At 45.9% G+C, this 13,321-nt stretch overlaps 1 protein-coding gene across 6 annotated transcripts; it reads right to left on the bottom strand.

Annotated features, from left to right (window-relative positions):
• Positions 1-200: 200 nt before the first annotated feature.
• On the bottom strand, positions 201-8,506 carry LOC118083907 (placenta-specific gene 8 protein). 6 transcript variants are annotated; one of them, XM_088660591.1, is made up of 5 exons: positions 8,369-8,457; positions 7,290-7,331; positions 5,413-5,535; positions 2,205-2,329; positions 201-1,086 (listed from the first exon to the last, which is right to left on the bottom strand). In XM_088660591.1, the coding sequence occupies exons 3-5, from the start codon at positions 5,522-5,524 to the stop codon at positions 982-984; spliced, it is 342 nt and encodes a 113-aa protein (XP_088516717.1). In that variant the 5' UTR covers positions 5,525-5,535; positions 7,290-7,331; positions 8,369-8,457; the 3' UTR covers positions 201-981. The 6 variants fall into 6 exon arrangements, with proteins under 6 accessions (XP_088516717.1, XP_034968833.2, XP_034968834.2 ...); XM_035112942.3 differs by lacking the exon at positions 7,290-7,331 and having other exon boundaries at positions 8,369-8,506; XM_035112943.3 differs by lacking the exon at positions 7,290-7,331 and having other exon boundaries at positions 5,413-5,532; positions 8,369-8,467.
• Between the last annotated feature and the right edge of the window lie 4,815 nt (positions 8,507-13,321).

The raw sequence follows: 13,321 nt of genomic DNA, 5'->3' as shown, positions 1-13,321 counted from the left end.
GGGGAGGTTCTCTATGCTGTCTTCCCCTTACATTATGTTTATATTCTTCCAAAAGGTCATTTTAAAGTTCACCATGTAGTTCCTGGGTGATACGAAATTGTGGCGTCCCACTTGTTCAGAAAACCTTCACGTATACAAATGGGCTTCGCCTTTGTCCCAGTCCCCTCCACGCACCCCAAAAATAGAGAGTCGGAAAAGGATTCAGAGCATATTTCCTGTTTATTCAGATGGTCACATTCTAGAGAGATGGAACAAGTCAAATAATAGCCCCGTCTTCTTGGACGTATTGCAGACTTCCAAGATCCACAGAACTCTTCATAGGGCTAAATTAGTATGTTGAGCACAAAGAGTTAGAAAATGCTGTTGCGTGGAAGCTTCATGTTTTACTCTGCAAGGTGTGTGTTAGGGTGCAGATCAAGAAAAACATATTTTACCCATGCACCGTTGGTACTTAATTGACATAACTGAAACAGGAAATCAGAAGGTGAGCAAAGCACAAAAGGGAACACCCACTACCGTGTTTCTCTGAAAATAAGACAGTCTTATATTTATTTTTCCTCAAAAAAGCACACTATGGCTTATTTTCAGGGGATGTCTTATATTTTTCCTCCTCCTGCTGCTGTGGCCGGCATTGCTGCTGTGCCTATCACTATGTCTTATTTTCGGGGTATGGCTTATATTCCTTGAATGCTTAAAAATCCTGCTATGGCTTATTTTATGACTACGTCTTAAAATAGGAGAAACAGGGTACTATGAATTGGAAAGGCCTGCTGTTGCTCCTTATACCCTAATTCAGATACATGCAGGTGTGGAATAATTGGAAGGGCAAGAAACTGGATTAACAGCTAAAAACACTTAGATTTGTATAAGCCCACAGGTTACTTGTGCGATTTTAGAAGCTTTTTTGAAAAATTCACATTACCGCTTAACACGAACAACATCTTAATTGAACTATAAATGCAACCAAAACTCTCAATTTCCCTAAAAGATTCCTTGTTCACGCCTTCTATTGATGTCTCTCTTGAGTTGGCAAAGAGCAAATTGAGGGCAACACCACAGAGTGCAGAAGTCATCGCAGAGGGATCCCTGTTAAAAAGAAACGAGGCCACGAATCTATATAAAGAAAAATGTAAATGTCCGTTTGTACAAAATCTATGTGCTCCGAAAGGTCTTGACCGATTGCTTTGAAATTTTGTCACAACGTTGCATTCGGATACGGAAGTGTTTCTGTGTAATTAGATTATATAGATGTCACATCTGTGACAGGTAAAAACATGGTTTGTTTGTTTTTTAAAAAAAGCGCCATCTGTTGGACGTCTAAGCAACACACGCTATACTGCCATCCTTCCAATGTGAGTGTGCAGAGGCTGCTGGTCGGCAGCTCCTTCTGGAAGGGCGGGGTCGGATCCTGCCCCTTCGGCACCTCCGCCTCGCCTCTCCCGGCCACCTTCCCCATGTCCGCCTTGGAGAACCAATTGCAGCTGGCCCACCTGCCCCCTCACCCGCCGGGACCTGCTGGGGGAATGGGCCAGGCCCTCCCCAATATACACATGGGGTATGCAAGGGGGGGGAGAGAGAGGGGTCAGGGGGGTGGCGGATTACGTCAGAGAGAGGGATGTCGTTATGTCATGGGACTGCCCTGGGAAACGAGGCCACTGAGTGCAGGAGGGGCGTGCCTTTGGGGAAGAAGAATGGGGCGGGGCGGGACGGGATTTCTACACCCCTTATATTGGGGGTGGGTAGGGGGGCATTTTCAAGAACACTTGAGTGAGGGAGGCTTTGTTTGGGACTTACAGACTAAGCCACAGCAACGCGTGGCTGGGTACAGCTATTGAATAATAATAATAATTAATTTAGACCCTGCTCATGTGGCTGGGCTGCCCCAGCCACTCTGGGCAGCTTCCATCATGTATAAAAATAATTTTAAAAAATCAAGCATTAATAGTAACAATCTGATCCAATATAAAAAGTCACAATAACTTAAAAATAAACAATATTCAGTAATCCATTAGATTCCAATGGTAAACAGTAAAATTAAACACCAGCAAATAATTAAGTTTACACTTATCAATTACAATAAAGAATTAGTAATAGAGTATATACACGCACATGCATGAGCTGCTATTTTGCACCCGAGGTTCTAGCAAAACTAAAACAACTCACTGCAGATTCTTAAAACCTGGATCTGCCCTCGCTACACTTACCGGGATCCCATACTTTGTTCGGTAGACAGCCCTCATTGCCATGCTTGTGCCGCAGAGGCAACATTCATTCATATCTGCAGCAACTTGGCATCCCAAACACACATAGCAAAATGTTCCACAGAGACCTAGACAGAAGAGAGCATGAAGAGGGCATCACTTAGAAGAAAACGACAAGCCTTACTAAATACAAATAATCTCAAAGTCTAATAGGTGATTGGAATGGGGAGATCTGAAAGAGCCGCCACTATTTGTTTTCCTCCACAGTGAAAATTTCTGCCCTGCTTCCTTCCATTTCCCCAGCTGCCATTCCATCCTTTGCCAGGTCTGGGGCTAAACGAAAGTCGGTGGCAAAATTGACTTCTAGAATGATGTGCCCCAGAATGTAGGAATATTTAGGCTTTTTTTCAAAGAGGAATGTTGAGCCGTCCTCCATGAATTGATGATACTAGTTATTAGCCACAACAGCTGCAAAAAAATTGAACCTCCAGTTAGCAAGTGAGGGGGACAACCTCTGTTTGTGAGTTTCCCAGGGGCACCAGGCTGGCTGGTATCAGAGATGGGAAGTGTTGAACCAGCAAATTCTTTGCTCTGATATAGCAAGGCCGTTCTACTCTCATGTAGCTCTGGATTTCTGAGCCAATGCAGAGTCACTTCAGAGATTCCATAAGGATTGCGCTCTTATTTGCTTCTCCCCAATTGGGTGGATGAATATTAAGTACTCCGCGGACCTGTCTGGAACGGATTAATCCACTTTCCATTACTTTCAATGGGAAAGTTTGCTTCAGGTTAAGTATGCTTCAGGTTAAGTACAAACTTCCGGAACCAATTGTGTACTTAAACCGAGGTACCACTGTAGTCACATAGAATCATAGAGCTGAAAGAGACCACAAGGGCCATCCAGTCCAACCCCCTGCCAAGCAGGAAACACCATCAAAGCATTCCTGATGGCCGTCAAGCCTCTGTTTAAAGACCTCCAAAGAAGGAGACTCCACCACACTCCTTGGTAGCAAATTCCACTGCCGAACAGCTCTTACTGTCAGGAAGTTCTTCCTAATGTTTAGGTGGAATCTTCTTTCTTGTAGTTTGAATCCATTGCTCCGTGTCCGCTTCTCTGGAGCAGCAGAAAACAACCTTTCTCCCTCCTCTATATGACATCCCTTTTATATATTTGAACATGGCTATCATATCACCCCTTAACCTTCTCTGCTCCAGGCTAAACATACCCAGCTCCCTAAGCCGTTCCTCATAAGGCATTGTTTCCAGGCCTTTGGCATTAAGTGTCTCTTGTCCCCAGACAAGACTCGGAAGGGGTTGAATCAGGAATGACTTATTCTTCTTCTCGCACCCCATTTTTTGGAACACCTGAATCAGCGATAAGCTCCTTTATAATCCCATTCTGCTTGCTTGCTTCCTGCTCTGATCAGAGGCACCCATTAACCCTATTATTTATTGACTATCCTCTGCTGCCTTGTGGGAAATCTTTGGTAGAAAAGGCTATAAACTTTACACAAATCCGGAGTGGAGTCCCTAAGATGGTCGAATGGCACCTTGTAGTAGTAGTAGTAATAGTAATTATTATTATTATTATTATTAATATTATTTATTTATACCCCGCCCATCTGGCTGGGTTTCCCCAGCCACTCTGGGCAGCTTCCAACAGAAATATTAAAATGCAATAATTTATTAAACATTAAAAGCTTCCCTAAACAGGGCTGCCTTCAGATGTCCTCTAAAAGTCTGGTAGTTGTTTTTCTCTTTGACATCTGGTGGGAGGGCGTTCCACAGGGCGGGTGCCGCTACCGAGAAGGCCCTCTGCCTGGTTCCCTGTAACTTGGCTTCTTGCAGTGAGGGAACCGCCAGAAGGCCCTCGGCACTGGACCTCAGTGTCCGGGCAGAACGATGGGGGTGGAGACGCTCCTTCAGGTATACTGGGCCGAGGCCGTTTAGGGCTTTAAAGGTCAGCACCAACACTTTGAATTGTGCTCGGAAACGTACTGGGAGCCAATGTAGGTCTTTCAAGACCGGTTTTATGTGGTCTCGGCGGCTGCTCCCAGTCACCAGTCTAGCTGTATGCCTCCTTCCAGCAACTCCTGCACCCGAGCTGGTGCCAAACCTATTGCTCTGCTTTCCTTTGGACCACATCATTGAGGCGGAGAGGGGGGTCTTGTCATCTGGGCAGTGCAGGGTCTCCAGAGACACTGCCCAGGCTTGGACCAAGGGGAGGTCATTTCAGGGCTACTAACACAGCAGTCTGACTTCACACACACACACACACACACACACACACACACACACACGGAGGAGCACTCCATTGTCTCTCAAGACAGATAGAGGCCAACAACATCCTTTTGACCACAAATGCAAACAGAGAGTAACTAAGGATTATATTTGCGCTTGAGCTTGTTTTCACTTCTCCTTCCTGCTCCTTTTCCCACACATGCCATGGTTTGTTTGTTTTTAAGATTGTAAGGCTGAGGGCAGGGATCGTCCTAGTACTTATTTCAGTAAACTGCTCACATGACACCACCGCTCTCCTGCAGAGAGAAAGCTAAGGGACAATTTGCATGGAAGGGGCCATAGCTCAGTGGCAGAGCACAAGCTTTGCATGAAAAGGTGCCAGATTCAATCTCTCGCACCTAAAAAGATGGCTCAGAAGGACTTCTGTCTGAAGCCTTAGAGCAGGGGTCAGCAACCTAAGGGGTCATTTAACCGGCCCATCGACCCCAGCTGCCCGCTCGGGGACCCCCGCTCAGTTGGCTCCCGTGCACTGCGCTAAACCTGCGCGGAGCAGAGCAGGGACCGCCTTCCGCGACGCTGGCCGGCTTCCCATTGGCTGCAGGAAGCTCCAAACGAAATGTTTAGGGGTATGCGTACCCCTGGCGTACCCCCAGAAAGAAAAAAGACCACTGGTGTTACACTATTCATTTGTGCTTTTATCTTGTATTTTTATCTTGTGAGCAGCTCTCAGACCTTTCGATCCTTTCGATCAATCTAATTAATAAATTAATATTTTTATATAAAAAAACCCCAATCTGATTGAGAACACAGCCAGCGGAGAGAGAATTGTGCTTCCATAACGACAATGATGAGCAAGCTCATACTTGTTTAAGATTTGCATCCAGAGTGGATACTGACCCTGCCTTTCCCAACTGAGTAAACTGCCTTAATCTCTATGCAAAAGGGAGCTATGTGTATCATAGCTACTCACATATCCCGCAGTCATGAAAACAGTCATACAAGCCTGTCTGCCAGTAGTTCTGTTGTGATGGCTGGACAACCACAACTTGTGGCTGCTGTATGATCACTGGCTGAGGGTTCATTTTCCAGGCTGCTGATTATAAAGAGAAAGAGAGAAAGAGATGTTAAAATAAACAGATCTCCATTCTGAAAATACAATAATACGAATGCAAGGAACATGTCTATGCTGTGAACTGCCCTGAGCTATTCAGGTGAAGGATGCTATACAAATTTAATTTTAAATTTTTATTGGAATTTTATTTACAACATAACACAACCCACCCCCCCCCCACCCCAATACACAAATCCACCCTCGTTAAATATGAACATAACATACAGTGAGCATAACTTACAACAATACAAACAACCAAATAAAAGACTTCCTTTTATCCTGTATCTGGCCTTCTTATTTACTTCTTATTGAAGGAAGATGTGACCCAATTCTGATCATATGTATAGTTTGCTTGATCCTTTGTATAGCTTGCCAATTCTGATCAGGCAATTCTGACTGCACAGTTCAACCCCAAGCTGGGGGCCCCCTGCAAATTCCTAAGATGTTTTCTCTCTATCTCTCTGTTCCTTTTGAAAATCCATTAGTGCCTTCATGCCAAAGTGTAATGTAAACATTAGACAGGATGCCCTGCTCGCTGTCAAGGCCGAATAGCTGTCCTTGTCTGGAAGGTAGAACGAGGATCTTAGAGAGGCTTATCAGCAGATGATTCACTACCAGTTTGATGCACAAACCAGGCAACCCAATTCTGATTGTTGGGTCACATCTTCCTTCATTACAAACTGTTTCCTTTGTGAACAACTATTAAGATTTTTCTAATTATAACTTAAACATCCACAAAGTCTCCTGAAGTCATTGATCGAAACAAATCCAGGTATGTATTTTAGGGCACTGTTTTGTGAAGCATTCTCTGCAATTCCCCCATGCTTTTTGAAACTCTTTGTCTAGCGTGATCTCTAATTGCCTCTGTTAATCTAACCAGTTCAGTATGTATAACTTTATGAACCACACTGAAACTTTTCTATTAGGGATAACGGACACAGGTATAGCAAGACGAGATCAGAAAATATTCCTCTATGCCACAGGAGTGGCAAGGATCCTAATTGCTAAAAATTGGGGGGGGGGGGGAGAAACTGTGCCAACAAAAAAGGAAAGGCAAGATAAACTGTTAGAGTATATGGATGCTATACAAATTTAATAAACAAAATTGTCACTGAAATTCTACTCAATATTGATCCAAAGTAGATTCCAATGTACTGTATAGTTAGCAAAGGAAAAACTTAAACACGTTGCAGGATTCCACAAAAAAATAGACCAGAGGCAATTAATATTTCATGCAGCAGAGTTTTACTGCTACTGAAGGCAAATGAGCATAATGGTCACAAATCCAATACATTCAGAATTGGCACAGTCCATAAGAAATCCAGTTGACTTAACTTAAACTTACAATATATATAATAAGTCTAAAAGGCTTAACACTAAGCATACTACTTACAGAACACCACGCCAGAAGGAAAAGAGATGGGAAGAGAAAGTGAATCCCAGGCTCCTTCTGGCCCTACTTTTATAGACAGAAAGAAATTGCCAGAAAGAAATAACAAAACCAGTTTAAGCCAGCTGTACTCAGCTTCTCTGAAGGTACAACCAGTGCTTTTTTTTCTGGGGGTACGTATACCCCTAAACATTTTGTGAATCTTTGTACTTTTGTCCATTTACTGTATTTATTTCCCCCGATTTGAACTATAAAATGGTGGTTTTCTTGAGTCAAAATGAGAGTACCCCAAACATTTTTAAAGAAAAAAAGCACTGTCCGAAGGTATAACCCAAATATCACGAACCTTCTGCTTGCTTCTTTCACACAGAGAAGCTTCCAGAACCCTCTTGAATTAATTAGAATAGGAAAGGTCTCTACACATCAGATCAATACTTTCTGCACTAAGAAATGCAAACTAACAATAAATAAAATACATTTTATTAGAGAACCAATCTGCATATGTACCTGAGTTTATGCTGGACTGAGAACGTTGTTAATCTCTTCCAACTCGACAGTTCTATGCCCCTATGATTCTTTGTTTTCTGTGCATTTGTATGCCTTGCAAAATTCCGCAACTGAATTTTGCATGAAATCAACGAGCAGGCTTTTGTTCAGGTTTCGATACCATTTTGCATCAAGCTGCTGGTCTGAACCTTCCCTAACTCAACTGATTTTAACCACTGGTTTCAAAACTGTACCAGTGATTTATTTATTAGGGTTCCCGAGCAGCGCTTGCATGAGATAAGACTGGGCTCCTCATTCACATGCTGCTTTTTTAAGATACTTGTGTGAACGCAATGTGGAAGTTGTCCTCCAACCTTTTCGTACAGGTATCAGAACTGGAGCTTCCCCAGGTAAAAAATAAGCCCCCATTCAGCAACACCACAGGAGACCCAGAACGCAGGCAAAAAAACCACTGCCTGAAATAAACCAGGCACAATGCTTTATGCGCAATGCTTTTCGAATGTGATTGGAGCACGCAGCCTGATTCGTTTCCCAGTTATGCTCTGTTTTCCGCAGTTATTGTACAACCACCAAACCCCCTCCAAATTTTGCAGACTTGCCCCTTTTCAACTGGAATACATGAAGAAAACCAGGCAAATATAATCCAGATATTCCTGGATTACATATGTCTATTCGGGTAGTAATTTCTGTTGCATCATGGGCCTGTTTAGACCCACTCTTTATAAACTTTAAGTTGAGATGCATTCTTGATAAACCTAAACTACCAACACTGATTATAGGTTACATTTCCCCCTTCTTTTTCCAGGAAGGCTATGTTAATTGTTAGCTTATTGCAGCATCCAATTCCAGGAGTTCCCTCTATCAGCTCTTTCCTCTTTTCAAGCAAAATCAGACAGTAACATCACACATGCCACTTACCAAGTGTTTAGAAAGCGACAGGTCCCTTCGCAGCCGGAGGCTGGTGTCACTATAAGAGACACTTCAGTCCAGCAAGCAACCTTTGTCGGTTTAAGGAAGTTGATGGCAAAAAGAAAAACGAGAAACCCACACACTAACAAAACTGCTTTTGTTTGTTCCGTTGAGCATAAAAAAAACAGGTATCAGCTTGCAGACTGGCCACCAGGTAGGTGGTACATTTTTTTATGTTAATAGCAAAGGTGGATCTTAGCCAGCAGATGCAGAAAAAGATCATGAGGAGCCATCATTTCTTGGGGACTGGGAGCATCTACATTGAAAGATCTACCTGAAGGAGCGTCTCTACCCCCATCGTTCTGCCCGGACACTGAGGTCCAGCACCACCGAGGGCCTTCTGGCAGTTCCCTCGTTGCGAGAAGCCAAGTTGCAGGGAACTAGGTAGAAGGCCTTCTCGGTGGTGGCACCTGCCCTGTGGAACGCCCTCCCAACAGATGTCAAAGATGCTTTTTAACATCTATATGCAGCCGCTGGGAGAGAGCATCAGGGGGTTTGGGCTGGGTGTCCATCAGTATGCGGATGATACCCAGCTCTACCTCTCTTTTAAATCAGAACCAGTGAAGGCGGTGAAGGTCCTGTGTGAGTGCTTGGAGGCGGTTGGAGGATGGATGGTGGCTAACAGATTGAGATTGAATCCTGACAAGACAGAAGTACTGTTTGTGGGGGACAGGAGGTGGGCGGGTGTGGAGGACTCCCTGGTCCTGAATGGGGTAACTGTGCCCCTGAGAGACCAGGTGCACAGCCTGGGAGTCACTTTAGACTCACAGCTGTCCATGGAGGCACAGGTCAACTCTGTGTCCAGGGCAGCTGTTTATCAGCTCCATCTGGTATGCAGGCTGAGTCCCTACCTGCCCGCTGACTGTCTCTCCAGAGTGGTGCATGCTCTAGTTATCTCTTGCTTGGACTACTGCAATGCGCTCTACGTGGGGCTACCTTTGAAGGTGACCCGGAAACTACAACTAATCCAGAATGCAGCAGCTAGACTGGTGACTGGGAGCGGCCGCCGAGACCACATAACACCGGTCCTGAAAGACCTACATTGGCTCCCAGTACGTTTCCGAGCACAATTCAAAGTGTTGGTGTTGACCTTTAAAGCCCTAAACGGCCTCGGTCCGGTATACCTGAAGGAGCGTCTCCACCCCCATCGTTCTGCCCGGACAATGAGGTCCAGCTCCGAGGGCCTTCTGGTGGTTCCCTCACTACGAGAAGCCAAGTTACAGGGAACCAGGCAGAGGGCCTTCTCAGTAGTGGCACCCACCCTGTGGAATGCCCTCCCACTAGAGGTCAAAGAGAACAACAATTACCAGACCTTTAGAAGGCATCTCAAGGCAGCCCTGTTTAGGGAAGCTTTTAATGTTTAATAAATTATTGCATTTTAATATTTCTGTTTTGTTGGAAGCCGCCCAGAGTGGCTGGGGGAACCCGGCCAGATGGGCGAGGTATAAATAATAAATTATTATTATTATTATTATTATTAAAGAGGAAAACAACTACCAGACTTTTAGAAGACATCTGAAGGCAGCCCTGTTCAGGGAGGCTTTTAATGTTTAATAGATTACTGTGTTTTATTTTTCTGTTGGAAGCCGCCCAGAGTGGCTGGGGAAACCCAGCCAGATGGGTGGGGTATAAATAATATATTATTATTATTATTATTATTATTATTATTATTATTATTATTATTATTGACCTGTAGACCCTCCCAGTGTCCCTATTTTCCAGGGACAGTCCTGAATTTACAGAAGTCATTCCAGTTTCTGATTTGATCCTGGAATATCCCATTTTTCCTTAGGACGTCCCTACTTTCATTGGAGAAACGTTGGAGGGTATGGAGATTAAATTACTTAAGGTCATAACACTGAGTCACTGATGCTATCTTTAGGTGTGCCATATATTTCAAGGCCTGCCTCTAGACCAGAGGTCCCCAGACTACGGCCCGGGGGCCTCATTTATCCGGCCTGCCACCCACTGCCGCCGCCCGCTCTTAGCAGCGCAGCACGGCTGCCCACTTCCAGGTCGAAAGGGGCACCAGAAATAGCTTGTGTGCATGTGCAAACATCATTTCCGGCGCACTTCTGGGTCGGAGGAGGCCAGTGCGCATGCGCACAAGCTATTTTCGGTGCTCCTGTGACCCGAAAGTGCGCCGGAAATGGCGTGTGCATACACGTATGAGCGTGCGCTCCTGCACTCTCCCCCACCCTCCAGCCCGCCGTGCGATCGGCGCTGCAGGCACTGGCTCACAGCATGGTAAGTTTGGGGACCCCTGCTCTAGACTCTGTATAAAGGTAAAGGGACCCCTGACCATTATGTCCAGTCGTGACCGACTCTGGGGTTGCGGCGCTCATCTTGCATTATTGGCCGAGGGAGCCGGCTTACATGGCTAGTATGAAAAAGCTGCCTCTGGCGAACCAGAGCAGCACATGGAACTGCCGTTTACCTTTCCGCTGTAGCGGAACCTATTTATCTACTTGCACTTTGACATGCTTTCGAAATGCAAAGGTTGGCAGGAGCAGGGACCGAGCAACGGGAACTCACCCCGTCACGGGGATTCGAACCGCCGACCTTCCGATCGGCAAGCCCTAGGCTCTGTGGTTTAACCCACAGCGCCACCCGCGTCCCAGACTCTGTATATAGACTGTAAATAAAGTAGTTTAGAACTACAGATGATTCGTTCTTCTTGCTGGATCATGCTGGAAGACCTGCGTGCTCTTTTCATGAGGAAAGGTCGCATATTACTGGCACTCTGGACTGAAGGGACATGCCAGCCAGAGAGGGCCACAAGGAAGACGCTCCGGAGTCTTGGGGAGTACGCCGTCTCCCCAGAGTGTTTTTCTTACAGAACACCCTCCCATCAGACGTCCAGGAGATAAATAACTATATAACCTTGAGAAGACATCTGACGGCAGCCCTGTATAGGGAAGTTTTTAATGTTTAATGTTTTATTATGTTTTTGTATATGCTGGAAGCCACCCAGAGTGGCAGGACAACCCAGATAGATGGGCAGGGTACAAATAATAAAATTATCGTTAACTTTTCCTGGCTTGGCCATGTGTCGATGAGGAAAGTTTTATCTGCTGAATTTCCGTATGCCCTGCGACGCAAGAGCCCTGTGGAAACTCAGTGGCTGGGGCTGGTGGGAAATACAGTGCAAAACATCTGGAGGGCGCGAGGTTGGGGAACACTGTCCTACAAGGAAGCAATGCACTTGTTCACGGGCCGTTTGCTCCTTCCTTTCCTTGCGCGTTCCTGCAAACATTGCTTGGTTTCTGTTAACTTTCTTTGCTCCCTGCCCCCTTTTGTTGTGTTTCTGCAAAGGAATAGAAAGGGCTTGTCTGTGTATCTTTCACTGATCCTGACAAACAGTAAAGGCATGTTAGCAACTACAGTACCCTCCCATAGTAGAAGGAAACTGGCACATATTAAAAACCAGAGAAAATTAGGAGGGGATATTGCAGGGCCGAGTGGTTCATTGCAGCTGGTGAACGCATGGCTGACTGACAGCTTTTCCCTCCATGAATAGTGGGGCACAGGGGCACCATCTGGGGGGAGGTGAGGGCCCTCCCCAATTTCCAAGGAGCATGCCAGGGCCCCTCAATATTCCATGGCAATGTGCACACGCTGTGTGTGCACACATTGTGCAGTACCCGCCTGCTCAACCAGTGCACCTGGGGGGGATATTGATGGCCAGGGATGTGGGTGGCACTGTGGTCTAAACCACTGAGCCTCTTGGGCTTGCCGATCAGAAGGTCGGTGGTTCGAATCCCTGAGATGAGGTGAGCTCCCATTGCTCTGTCCCAGCTCCTGCCAATCTAGCAGTTCGAAAGCATGCCAATGCAAATAGATCGATAGGTACTGCTGTGGCGGGAAGGTAAACGCCGTTTCTATGCACTATAGTTTCCGTCATGGTGCTCTGTTATGCCAGAAGCGGTTTAGTCATGCTGGCCACATGACCCGGAAAGCTGTCTGTGGAAAAACGCCGGCTCCCTTGGCCTGAAAGTGAGATGAGCGCCTCAATCCCATAGTTGCCTTGGACTGGTCCTTTACCATTTACCTTTAATTGATGGCCGCCATCTTGGATGGCTTCAAAATAAAATTAGAAAGTTCGTGGAGGACAAGGCTATTCCTGGCTACTAGCCACCTTGACTATGTTCTACACCCACCATCAGAGGCATTGCGTCTCTGAACACCAGTTGGTGGGAATCACAAGTGTGGAGAGTGCTGTTGCGTTCATGTCTAGCTTGCAGGCTTCCCACATTCATCTGTTTGGCCACTGTGAAAATGGGATGCTGGACTTTGCAGGAGCCCACAGGACAACTCCGGTGGTCACCCAATGCTACTCTCTGGAACTGCCCTCGGAGATAGGAGTGGAAGCACTATAAAATGGTACCTCGTCTCACAAATCCTAAAGGTGGTTCAAGGGTATAATGTGATCCATGATATTGAAAGCCGCTGAGAGGTCAAAGAGAACCAACAGGGCTTCATATCCGCCATGACTCTCCAAACAAAAGTCCATGGATCAGAGTGACAGTTATGTACTGAGCTGAATCCTAGAACAATAGGATCCAGAATGCAGCAGTCCGATTGGTTTGCAGGAGCCACCCAATCCAGCTCCCAGTGGAAGTGAATCAGCAACCTGATTAGCCTGCAGGAGCAGCCAATCAGGCTGCTGGCAGAAGTCAATCCGCAACCTGATTGGCCTACAGGAGCAGCCAATCAGGCTGCTAGCAGAAGTCAATCCGCAACCTGGTTGGCCTCATGAGCAGCCAATCAGGCTGCTGGCAGAAGTCAATCCGCAACCTGATTGGCCCCAGGTGCAGCCCTGTAGTAGCCAATCACGCAAGGCACATTGTGTAAATAATGTATATAAGCAGACGTTTTTTGGGAAAGAGCCATTCTTCTTCT

This window comes from Zootoca vivipara, chromosome Z1 (assembly GCF_965207765.1).
Source record: "Zootoca vivipara chromosome Z1, rZooViv2.hap1.1, whole genome shotgun sequence".
Taxonomy (NCBI): domain Eukaryota; kingdom Metazoa; phylum Chordata; class Lepidosauria; order Squamata; family Lacertidae; genus Zootoca; species Zootoca vivipara.
This window is presented reverse-complemented; position numbering and strand designations above follow the sequence as displayed.